Source organism: Eucalyptus grandis, chromosome 7, assembly GCF_016545825.1.
Source record: "Eucalyptus grandis isolate ANBG69807.140 chromosome 7, ASM1654582v1, whole genome shotgun sequence".
Classification (NCBI taxonomy): Eukaryota; Viridiplantae; Streptophyta; class Magnoliopsida; order Myrtales; family Myrtaceae; genus Eucalyptus; species Eucalyptus grandis.
The window spans coordinates 56823062-56835945 of NC_052618.1; the positions used below are offsets into that span (position 1 = coordinate 56823062).

At 45.5% G+C, this 12884-nt stretch overlaps 2 protein-coding genes across 2 annotated transcripts; one reads left to right on the forward strand and one right to left on the reverse strand.

Moving 5' to 3' along the window:
- Positions 1-1861: 1861 nt before the first annotated feature.
- On the forward strand, positions 1862-4020 carry LOC104454394 (chlorophyll a-b binding protein CP29.3, chloroplastic). The gene is made up of 2 exons (XM_010069223.3): positions 1862-2493; positions 3521-4020. Exons 1-2 carry the CDS (start codon positions 1981-1983, stop codon positions 3836-3838), a joined length of 831 nt encoding a protein of 276 aa, XP_010067525.2. The 5' UTR covers positions 1862-1980; the 3' UTR covers positions 3839-4020.
- Positions 4021-7137: 3117 nt separating this feature from the next.
- LOC104454395 (putative serine/threonine-protein kinase-like protein CCR3) lies at positions 7138-10120 on the reverse strand. Its single transcript, XM_010069224.3, has one exon. The coding sequence runs from the start codon at positions 9858-9860 to the stop codon at positions 7422-7424; it is 2439 nt and encodes an 812-aa protein (XP_010067526.2). The 5' UTR covers positions 9861-10120; the 3' UTR covers positions 7138-7421.
- Between the last annotated feature and the right edge of the window lie 2764 nt (positions 10121-12884).

The window sequence follows — 12884 nt, forward strand, 5'->3', positions numbered from 1 at the left end:
TCACGTAACGCAACTGAGCCCCATTTTTTCTTCTTCCTTCTTCTTTCTTTTCTTCTCTATGTTGGGGTCGTACAGTTTGTCCCTTGCCCGATTCACCCACCCGGCTCTTCTCCCTTTACAGCCTAGCCATTATCGCCCCCCTCGACAAAGAAACTTCTCTTTACTTAAGGAGAGTCCTATGATGACATAAGAAAATGTATGTTCTACTTCTATCCTTGTGTCATTGTCGTAAGGTAGGTCAAAGGTACTTATGTTGTATTCAATTTAGTTTTTCCGAGAAACTTTGAGCCTTCAAAGTCCCTTGAATGAAAGTTTGGTCGTTGATAAAAAAAAGCTTTTTTAGAATGTCAATATTGATAAAGTTGAAAGCTATATTGATTTCATCATTTTGAAAAGACATCTCCAAGGATTAAAGGCTTTTTTTCTTCCCATCTTGCCCTCATTAGATTATCTAAAATCCAGTTCTACCTTCATGTCACATGCAATCTTTCCTCCTCCTCTCTTCTCCACCATGCCACAGCTCAACTCCGCCATCTCTGGCAAGTCCTTGAACACGCCCATCTCTACCGCTTGATTGCATCACCACCATGCCAATGAGCCACTTGCAATGGGGTGTTCGTGCTCAACTAACTAATTACACCAACTAGCCCCCTTAGATCATTTGCCGTGCCAACAAGCCACTTGTAGTCATCGCCGACCCATCGACCACGATCTAGCAGTGAGCCCTAGATTCTAGGACTTGAGTCGAGTGTGGCCAAATTCGAGACTTGATGGTGGTGACGACATCAGAGACCTTGTCTTGGCAAGCGATGATGCTCACTCGAAGCTTCAAGATCTTGTTGTTTCTTTGTTGGCCCTCTCTCCTTTTTACTTTTTTTTCTTTTTATTTGAAGGTTACTTTACAAAAAATACACTGATAATTCAATTATCCAAATGCTATGTACTTTTGGTAAATACACATCGAGTTAGAGATCTTTTATAAAATCACTTCGCACTTCCCCAAATCTCTTCCAAGCCCACCCTTACACTAGTGTGCGTACGTCACATTTATATTGTGTGTCAAAAGAGTTCGTGTTTCCATGTACGCTTGACATGTATCGGACACTCCTTGATTAAAAATAGTTCAATCTTCAGAATATTTGATTGCACAGGACACGGGAGCAGTCCTGTTTTACTGTCTGACAAATGTCTCGGACACACTCGCAGACAAAATTCACGGGCATCATGATGTGTTTTGGTTTGAACAAGAGGCGCCTCGCGTTCTTGGGCTAGACCTGGGAGCAGTAGCACAAGGTCCAGAATGACAAGTCCTATCGGTCCAAACCAATGTAACCATGGCCCAGCCACTCGCACATGGAAACTCTTATAAGGTCGGCCCTGGTCCATATCATGTTTGGACCATACGTCCAAGCTGATTGCCGACTGGTCCCTTATCATCGTTCCATCAATCAAGAACATAAACTACAGAGACAGAGTCGAGTAGCTGTCCGCAAATGCGATTTAAAACTCCATTAGCGTCCTGGAATTCGAACGCTACGGCCAGAATAGCTGGCCACACAGCACAGCAACATCCGAAGAATGTTCAATGTACGGTCGTCTTCTCTCGCCTGCTACTTTCCCGGTCTCCATGCGGGGGCGAGGCTTGCTGAATACCTACCAGAAAGCGACGGCCTCCTGTAGTATACCGGAATCAAACGGGGGCCCCACTGAATAAGGCGAATCGCCCATCAACCATCCAAACCATCCCCACCCCACCCCACCTCCGGATAAGGCTGAGATAAGGCCCGACCCACTGCCCTCCATTGATTTCCTTTCGTTCCTCTGTTTCCACCAATCCCATTTCAACCCAAACCAAATTAAAAAGAAAAAAATGAAGGAATCGTAACTCTAAATAACCCGCAAAGAACACAACAAAAGACCATTTCTCCCCGCAATATTATTTATTAAGATATAGTACCCACTCGCGTGCCCCCGAACACCATGGCCGCCGCGAGCTCCTCCTACTTCTTCGGCACCCGCATTGCCGACCCGAAGCCGAGCCTCGGGCGGTTCCAGGCCCGGTTCGGCTTCGGCGGCAAGAAATTCGGCTTCGGAGGCAAGAAATCGCCTCCCCCGAAGCCCGCCCCAAGGAAGCTGGATGGGGAGCGGCTAGTCTGGTTCCCGGGGGCCGAGCCGCCGGAGTGGCTCGACGGGACCATGGTCGGGGACAGGGGCTTCGACCCGTTCGGGCTGGGGAAGCCGGCGGAGTACCTGCAGTTCGACCTGGACTCGCTGGACCAGAACCTGGCCAAGAACCTGGCCGGGGATGTGATCGGGGTGCGGGTCGAGCAGACCGATGTGAAGCCGACCCCGTTCCAGCCGTACAGCGAGGTGTTCGGGCTGCAGCGCTTCCGGGAGTGCGAGCTCATCCACGGGCGGTGGGCGATGCTGGGCACGCTCGGCGCGCTCGCCGTCGAGGCGCTCACCGGGGTCGCCTGGCAAGATGCTGGCAAGGTACGCAGCAGTTCTCTCTACGTACAGTGACTTATTAACGAGAAAAATCTATCAATAATTACAGCACAATATGATAGAATCCCGTGTAGAGATGATTATTGTTCAGTGGATTGTTCTTGAAATCTAATTCGGCTGGTTGAGATGATCGAAATTCCTCGGCTTGCCTTTGGTTGTCGGGAAGATATTTTGGTACGTTTAACTCCCCCTCGGAAGTAACCACACGTTTGAAAAGTACGGGTTTCCACTGTTTGTCCATACTTTTATGTCCTCCTCTTATTTTTCGGTAGTTTTTGTGGTCCTCCTGTTCGACATTGACGCTGGAAAAATGCATGTGTTGTGTCCTTCGCTTCATCGTGGCTACTTCTTTACCAAGACAATGCCTAGCTTTTGGTGATGATGATGGTGGTGGCGGGGGCAAGAAATTAATTGCGAACGCGTGTTGTCTATTAGAACAAGGTTAAAAAGGAAGATTGATTGTTTATTGCAACACTTATCTGCTTCTTCCTATTATTATATGGTGCGAAAGTTGCATGAAATTAGTTCTTCTACAAGAGAGGAAAGATCCCAACAAACCACCCTTCTGGCTTTTTCTCTAATTCCTTTTTAGTGTATACTTTTAGAGGGTTTGAAACAAGTGTTTGAATGTTTAAATAATTAGGCCGCGACTTAATTTAACGGTTTAAATTTTCAAATGCTGGCAGTCCCACAAAGTTTTACAGGGACAACTTTTTTAGCAAGTACCTATCACTTTTCCTAACTAGAGGAAAATTCATTAATTAACCTAAAAACAAGAACGATCAATACCTTTTTCAGATCTAAATTGAGAAGAAAATCAAGAATCGACGAAATAACCCTCCGTTCCAAATTTAACTGGCTTCACAAGCAACAAAAGATACAAATGAACAAAGTGACGAAGAATTGACTCGACAATAGTAACTTCATTGGCAATTGGAAAATATTCTATTGTTGTATGTTCTTACTTGCATATGACACTTGCTCAATTAACAAAATTGGAACTTACTCTCAGGTGGAGCTTGTGGAGGGATCGTCCTACCTGGGCCAACCGCTCCCGTTCTCGCTGACGACGTTGATATGGATCGAGGTGATAGTGATCGGGTACATCGAATTCCAGAGGAACGCGGAGCTCGACCCGGAGAAGCGGCTCTACCCGGGCGGTTACTTCGACCCGCTCGGCCTCGCCTCGGACCCGGAGAAGAAGGAGAATCTCCAGCTGGCCGAGATCAAGCACGCCCGCCTCGCCATGATCGCATTCCTCATATTCGGCATCCAGGCCGCCTACACCGGCAAAGGCCCGATCGCCTTCGTCGCCACCTTCAACAAATGAGCCCGCTCAGCCATGTACACCACTCCCATCCTGTCCCTCAAACGATCCCAACCTTTGTGTCGTTCCTTGGCTTTCTTTTTGGTACAATGATCCAGTTGTAAAATACTAAAGTGAACTGATTTATGTTATTCCCACTTAATTGGAGATGTTATAAGCTGGTTAATCCCTGCTTAATTTTTTAATAAGCTTATTATTAGGTGGACTAAAATAAAATAAAATACACTGCCTTGCCTTGCTTTCCACTCAGTCAACTCCGGCAAACAGCCGCTTGAAAAAATGTGCTTTTAGGCTGTAAAACTTATAGCAACCCTTTATTTAATTCAATCTAATCCCACTTCCAATCATTCAATTATTCTCGGTAAACCACTTCTAATGATTCAATTCATGACTTTCGTGAGTAGTCATTAAGCCATCCTCGTCATTCCAGTTGTTTCCACAGAGTCAGCTCCCAGGTTTCTCTATTTTTTTCTTCTTTCCCGTTTTACCCTTTCTCCATATTTTAATTCATCTTTTTCCTGTTTTGTTCACCGATACCCTTACTATATAAGGTACATAAACAGGGCAGACATATTTATTGAAGATTTTGTTTGGTCTTCCTTCTTTAATTAATAAGTATCTTGAAAATCGAGAGAATATTGTTAATGTTGCCCTTTGCATGCCCTTAAAAGGAAACTTAAGAAATATCTTGAAAATTGAGAAAGTCTTGCTTATTTTGTCGTCATCCATAACACAATTAGTACTGACTTAAACAATTTATGCTATTTGTAAACTTTTTTGAATATTTTATAAAATTCTTCTTTTTCTTTTTCTTTTTTCTTTCCCTTTCACCATTAGCCAACATCGAAAAGAAAAGAAAAGAATAAACCAAGTATAAAACATTAAAAATTCAGAAAAGTTTTATAAAAAAGGTAAAAATTATTCACATTAACACCAACCACCCTACATCAACTATGCCGCATAAAATAACCAATGTCTATGTTAGCAATATTAGCTTATATTAGTCGAAATGATCACATTGGTAAATCGTCAAAAGGTTCAAGATCAAATTAGCCAAATTAAAAAGTTTATGATTGAATTGATATCTATATAAATAGGTTTTGGACTTTTTATTTTTTTAATCCTATGATAGATACTAGTTAATTTATGTAAAAATGGCGAGAACAAGTATGGAGATATTTTGTTTTTCCTTTTCTTTTAGGAAATATATATGTAAGGGCCACGGTTCGTTTTAAAGGAAGAACTTTCACTTTCAAGGATGCTTGGCTCCTTTTGGCTTAAATGCTTGATCTTGTGATTTTTTTAGCTTTCAAATTATTTAATTTACTTATAGTTGTGTTTTTTTTTTTTATTCCATCAGTATTTGGCTCTTTTTGGCTCAAATGCTTGATCTTGTGATTTTTAGAACTTCCAAATCATCTAATTTGGTTATAATTGTGTTCATCTTGATTCCATAATACATTGAGATGTTTTCAGAAAGGGCCTACTAGGCTACTAATACAAATTTGCAGGGCATACTAAGATGACGAAAATGGTAAAAGAAAACCCAATCACTTACTAAAATAATATAAAAAGGTTTTTGTTAATAAGTGCTCTATGAGCACTTGTTAGATAACCAAAGAGAGAAAATTTGATGTGCTAGACGCGTATACTTCTCTTTTTGTGAGATCAATGTCTTCCTTTTTCGGAAAATTGCCAAAAAAGTCCTAAACCTTTTTGTACCGATTCAGTTATAAACATTTTTATGTTGTGCCAATTTAATCATTTCGGCTAATTTTGGCCGAATTTTGCTAACTGGACACTAGGTTGGGCGTATGCCAATCGTCGTAACGTTGACAACTTTTAATAATATTTTAATAATATTTTTTTTGTCTTTTTTTTTTTAGCCCGGTCGGCCGAGGTCCGCGACCAGCTAGAGGCAACGGCCGGCGAGGGCGAGCCGGCCACCTCGCAAGTGAGGCTCGTGCTCGCCCTCACCGACCAGTTGCCTCTGGCTGGTCGGCGGGACCTCGGCGGCCACTGGAGGAAAAGACAAAAAAAAAAAGAAAAAGAAAAAAATTAAAATATTATTAAAAATTATTAAAAATTATTCACGTCAATCTTCGATTACATTAATCGGCCGGCGTCCAATCAGCAAAATCTGGCTAAAATTGACCGAAAATTTAGGACTGAATTGGTACAAAAAAAGTTTATGACTTTTTTGGCACTTTTCCTCTTCCTTTTTACTATGTTAATTAGACACCTATCAACATGACTCTTTTGAAGAATGAAAAAGCGCACATCACAATGCTATCTTTCACATTACACACCGCCACTCTCCAAATCAGAATGTTTTTTTTTTGGTCGGTTCCAAATCAGAATGTTCACATTACCAAATCGTACGCAAGAACACGGAATGCATCAAAACGGCGAAACCTTGCATTTAAGGGAGTATTTTGAAGGGTAATTTCTCGTCCATTTTCATTTATTTCTTCATTGCAGTACTTAAAAAAAAAAAAAAAAGAGTACTATTCCATTCAGTGCAGTAAAAAGGCATTTATGGTCTGAAAGGAAAGTGGGAACCCAAAGTTTGAATTCACGTAGGAATGTAAGAGAACGGAATACATATTAAATTCATGGATACATATATATACATATATGAGGGCGAAGGTGTGGTGATGGCGGTCGTGGTGGTGGTGGGTGGTGGTCACCGGCCACCGCGGACGATCCGCCAACATCGACATTAATCCGACGGCGACCAATTCACACCATGGTATTCAATTTTGCGGTCTGGCCCCGTCGGTTTCTCTAATCAATTACAGGGGTGTAATAAAGACTACTACATCACATTAATGAAAATCCCATAACTGTCCTTGCCCCCGCGGTCGGTGTGGTCTCGAGTTTTTGAAAACAAAAGATCATCAGCATCTGGGGCTAGGGCTGGCCCTACACGTGTGACGCTTGCCGAGCATGGCCCCACTTCGGAGGCACTGATCGTTGACTGCCTTCTCCCCCCCTACCTTTCGAATTTTCAAAGTCAAAGACACCGTGTTACCTGCCCCTCTCCACGTGTGAAGTCGAACTTGGTCTTTTTCGCATGGTAGGACCGGTAACTGATCTGTCTAGTTCTTTTCATATGGACCGCGGAGTCCATGCAGACGCAAATCTTTGAAAGAAAAGGCCTTTCCGATTGGTGCTGCGATCTTTTTTGGGGGGAACCACTTTGAAACTTTCTGCGCACTTTCAAGAGCTCGTGCAGCTTGCAGCAACTTGTTTCACACGCCGGCGTGACACAGAACTCAAAAAGGGATGGAGGAAAAAGAGACCGTGAAGTTGATTTTCTTTGCTTCAATGAAATAATCAAATGACATCTGAATTCCCCCTCTCGGGGCCTCTCTCACTGCTGTTCACAGAATCGTAACGACACTACAGCTCAAGGTTAGATGGAAAATGGAAAATGCCTAACCCCACTTTACAATCAAGAATCCCCTGAAATCCATCTGGATCATCATCCCTCCCAAACGTGAAAACAAAAATGAACATGGTGAAAGAAGAGATCTTGTGTCGGTTTTTTCTTTTTCTTTTTCGGTTTATTTGTTCCTCCACTTCATTCTGAAGCAATGGAGATTATGTCGCTGGAGATGCTCCCGTGGCTATCTTGACATAGAGCTAATGCCCTCTCTAAATTAGCTACAATGTCGGTCATGGTTGGCCTGTCCTTCCCTTCCAAATTCACGCAGTGCATCGCCGTGTAACCCACCAGCTCGACCGCATCCGCCTCGTTCAACTCTGGCGACCCCACCCTCGAGTCCAAGATCTTTGCCAGTTCCCCCGCCTTTATCACCGGAACAGCAAAATCCACAATGCTGATCAGCGTCCCTCCATCCTCACCGTTCTTAAATATCGCGCGCTTCCCCGTCAGTAATTCTAACAATACCACCCCAAGGCCATACACATCGCTCTTCGCAGTCAACACATTCAGACTGTAGTACTCGGGATCAATGTACCCGACTGTTCCTGCAGCCTTGGATGGCCTCAGATCATGATCAGACCCAGGACCCATCAATGATAATCCAAAATCGGACACTCGGGCCATCCAGTTGGCATCCAGCAATATGTTAGAAGATTTGATGTCTCTGTGGATAATGGGAGGCACTGCATAGTTGTGTAGATATTCAATCCCTCTGGCAGCATCTAACGCAATCTTGATCCGCATCTTCCACGAATTCACAGGACTACTACTTCTCTCGACATTATCTTTATTATGCAAGTGATCGTAAAGAGCTCCGTTCTTCATGTACTCGTACACTAGGAGCCTCTCATCTTTTTCTTCACAATACCCAACTAGCCTAACCAAGTGTTTGTGGTGAAGCCGGGACAAGAATGAAAGTTCAGATTCGAAAGCACTTTCTTTCTCCTGGAACTTCTTCGTCCTTGGACCGGTTTCACTCCTTTTTATAGCAACTTCACGACCATCATGTAATTTCCCTCTGTAAATAATGCCGAAGCTGCCGGCTCCGATTTTGTTCTCGAGGGAGAAGTTGCCAGTGGCCCCTGCTAGCTCTGCAAAAGAAAATTCCTCTGCCTTATCTTGGTGCTTCGAAGAGGTCCCGCTTCTCTGGCGCCTCATCGCTCTTGAGCTCTGGCGCCTCATCACTCTTGAGCTCTGGCGCCTTATGGTGGATGATCTCGAATAAGGGCTAGTGGTCGACGTCGTCTCGCCACTCGAATTGCCCCTAGTAATTGTAGGTTGAACTGAATTATGCACCTTCTTTTTCCCAAAACACATCCCGCTCCACAAGCAGTAAATCAACGTGCAAATTCCCGCTAATGCTCCGACTGACCCAACAATCGCAAAGGCCAACAAGCCCCTTCTAAGAGCTCGTGATGGGGAGGATGGAGGGGAGACCAGTGCCGGTGGCGCTTGCGACGGCGGCAGCGGCGGCATTGCTTGTGGGGGAGGCGGAAGGATTGGTGCTTGGATACGACACGGCTTGCAAATCACACCGGAGGCACTGCATAGAAGCTGTGACAGATCGAATATTCCACATTCACAAACTGACAGAACACAAGGCCCTGGAAGGATTTTTGTCAATGGAAGCACCTGGAGCCCCTCAGCCGACTCACCAGGCCAACCAGGACCCCAACACCCGATTGAATAATTACTCGATATCAATCCACAAGTGAAATTCGAACCCGAAACGATCAATTCAAATGAAATTGAATCAGTTCCATAGACTGAATACTGTCCATTGCCACCCCAACAGGTGACACTGTTATTCGCTTGCCTCATTGCACAGCTATGAGTAGCACCTAGAGACAACAAAGAGAACTCAAAGGATGAATGGGAAGGAACATCAAGCTGCCCAGAAGAATTGTTCCCGCTGCAAACTACAGAACCAGTAGAATTAATGCCGCAAGCATGTGAACCACCTGCGACGATACTCGACATTTGCATGCTCCCGAACCCATTTTGAATCGCTTGAATATCATTCGAGATTCGATTGCTACCCCAGCACTGGACACGACTCGTATTCATCGAAATTCCGCAAGTAAACCCAAACCCAGATGAAATCGACGAGAATCGATCAGCCCCGGACGGTACCTGAAAAGAGTCATCGATCCTCCGGCATTTCACCTCTCCCGTGGCACTCACCAATGCACAGACCTGGTCGTCACCCACGGCGAGGTTCTTCAACAGGGCCGACTCGTTGAGGTAGACCCGCCGGGGGAGCAGGGTCGTATTGGGGCTGAGAGCGTCCCAGCAGAGGTAGCTGGACCCGTCCGACACGAGGCCGCAGAAGTAGCCCCGGCCGCCGGAGACCTCGGAGAAGGAAACGTTGGGGAGGACGCCGAGGAGCACGCCCCCGCGGTAGCACCGGACGGCGCGGGTGCGCTGCGAGGCGACGACGCCGCACACGGTGCCGGAGCCGTAGGCGGCTGCGACGGTGGCGCCGGCGCCGAGCCCATAGACGGTGGCGGGTAGCGCGACGGCGACGGCGACGGCGAGGAAGAACACCGCGGCGGGGAAGAACCGCGTCGTCATACGAGGGGCCCTTCGGCGGCGGCGGCGGCGGCGGGGGATGAATCTGATGGGTTGGTGGGCCGCTGCTTCATTGGCGGAGAAGACCCAGTTCGAGAGGAAGAGAGAGAAAGGAAGGTTTGAGTTCTAGAGAGAGAGATGCGGTATGTTTCTTCGGTTTCCTTCTCGGGGGAGGGGGGACTTTCGCGGCGTTGGGAACTTTGGATGCGGAGTTCGAAGGGAAGCGTGGCGGGCGGCGAAACAGCGTTGGCTACAGGAAGGTGGGGGGCTTTGCTGCGGTTCTGGTTAAGGATGTCATTTTATGACATGGTTGTCTTCTGAAATTCAACGGACGTTTCGACGCGGGGGCCACTTACCTTTTTATGGGACGTGGGGAATTTACGATACCGCTGCGGCATTCGGCAATAAAGGATTTAATTCCTCATTCGCTCTGGCCCCCAATGGAGAAATATATCTTTCTTTCTGAAATTTTTATCATGCCGCTCCGGGGGAGTCGAATTTCGATACCAAACATCTCCAATCCCGACTCTCTAAGAAGGTGGAGAATCGAATTCTCCGTCTCTCCCTTCTCATGTGTAAAGGGCAACCCTGAGACAATCTGTAATTGATATCCCTGTTTTTGTTTACTCCTTTTGCTTCACACAACAAGTAATCATCATATTTTTTAGGGTGTGAGTTTATACAAGGGTATAGAATTAGGTTCGAGGTTGTCCTGTTTTACAGCTACGAAATTGAGATGAATTGAAGCTCATAAGGCATTTATTTCTCTAGTTAGAAATTAGGCAGGCCTCGGTGGACCCAAATATTGGCTAAGACATCCCTTTCTGGATTTTCACTATGTTCATCGTTCGAGTTCATATCTTACACTTGGCAACGTAATATGGCTTTACCTAAATTTGAACATCATTACAAAGGTCATTCGATGTTTGAACAAAACCACTTATAACTTGTTCTAAGGAATTAATCGGGCATCATCACCCACGACATGACGAGAGATTTGATTACTGTAACAGAAAATTTATTAGTGGAAAAAGTCATCATTCACCTTATTTACCCATAACTTGTTAGTAATTTGTCGATACTTTTATAATACAAAATTTTGATCTGTCTTTTTGTCGATGTTTTAACTTCACCAACTCCTATGTGAACTTGCTTACCGTTGTGGGCATGACCTATTGGTTTTTCTCCCATAATGTTACCAACCGATTTTGATTGCCAAATCTCATTTCGTTTGCAAATTCTCTTTACAACATAATTAATGGTGCATGCATAAATAAACAAAACTAAAATGATAATCAAATCATCTCAATGACCGCAAAAATTGACTCTCAAAGGGCGCCGCCACGCCACGCCAAAATGAACCCAATACACAAATCGAGAACAAATGGTCAATCTCTTCCTTTTTTTTTCCAAATGTCAAAGCGGTTGGTGTGTCCCTCGTGAAAGCGGTCGGAGACATCTAAACGCCATGGCAGTCATCTCGTTGAGCGATCTTGTAATGATAAAAGGGGTCAAACGGCACGATTTCCATGCCCGATCGTCTGTAATAACGTGCCGGTTCTGTCTTCTGTTGACGGTCAAGCACCGTTTTAGGGACGGTCAAGAAGGTGGTTTGAATCCATTTAAGCGCAAACAATAATTATTCTATTTGAGAATTCAATTTCTATTCTTTCAAATGAGCTCTTGAAAAAACACACGTGTTTGATAATGATATAAAAATTTTATTCCTAAAATTAAAATTCGTTTAATAAAAACATTAAATTTTCCCTCTTGTTGATGGCATTGTACGGCGAATGGCAGTCAGTGACCAACGAATGTTGAACAGCAGACAGAGACCAGCGATTGGTGGATGGCAGACGCGAACAAGCAACCGGTGACTAGCCATTGGCAAATGTGGAACAATGGATGGTAGACAGCGACCGATGGTGGTGAATGGCAATCGATGGTGGTGCACTGCAAGTGACGGTAAGGCCCTGTTTGGTAACCATCCAAACAGGGCTAAATTCTGATTCTTTGTTAAAGAATCGGTTTGGGCCTAGAATCGCGTTTGGTAAAATTTTTGTTCTCGGGAATAGATTGGGAATAGAATCGAAACCAAAAAGAAGTTCTTTCTTGTTCCTGAACGAATTTGAGAATCAAAATCAAGAACCCTCCTTCTTCCCTTCGGCCATCTCGCGACCGCCATCCACCACCGCCCGCCACCGTTCGCCATCCGTCACCGCCATCCGCCGCCGCCGCCGTCCGCCGGTCAGGTGAGCTTGCCGGAGGCAAGCCCGCCCGCCCGGCCATCGGCGAGATCTAGCGAGCCGAGCCTCGCCGGGGGCGGGCCGGGCAAGCCTCGCGACGCCCGGCCCAAGGCTTGCCCAACCCACCGGTGGCCAGCGAGGCTCGCCCGGCCACCTAGGTGAGGCTCACCCGGCCCCGCCGGTGGCCTAGCGAGCCTCGCCCGGCCCCAGGCGAGGCCGGCCTAGCCACCGATGGGGCTTGGCCTCGCCGCATCTAGTGAGGCCGAGCCTCGGTGGGGCTAAGCGAGCCTCGCCCGGCTGCGGCGAGGCTCGGCCGACGAGGGCCGGCCTCGTTGAGGGCGGCGACACTCCGGTGAGGTCGCGCGGCCCTTGTGCAGTCCGACGTCCGCGACCGGCCACAAGAAAGAAGAAGAAGATGAGAAAAAGGAAAAAAAGAAAAGAAAAAAAGTAAAAAAATTATTTTAAAAAAAAAATGATTTGGAACAAAATTAATGAGCACGGTACCAAACGCAATTCTATTCCAGAATCATAAATTTTGGACAGTTACTCAAACGGCTTAAAATGCTTAGAATCGGTTAAAGACGGAATAAAAGAATCGGTTACGATCGGGAATTTACTCCCGAGAACAGAATCGTTACCAAACGCGCCCTAAGTAGGCGGCCGACTAATAGTGAGGACAAATGATGAATAGAGTTTTCACTTCTTATTTCTATTTCAAAAGTAGAGAAGTAGAAAATTTTTATGTTTCATTTAGGGCCTTTTTGTTTGTGTTCTTTTTTTG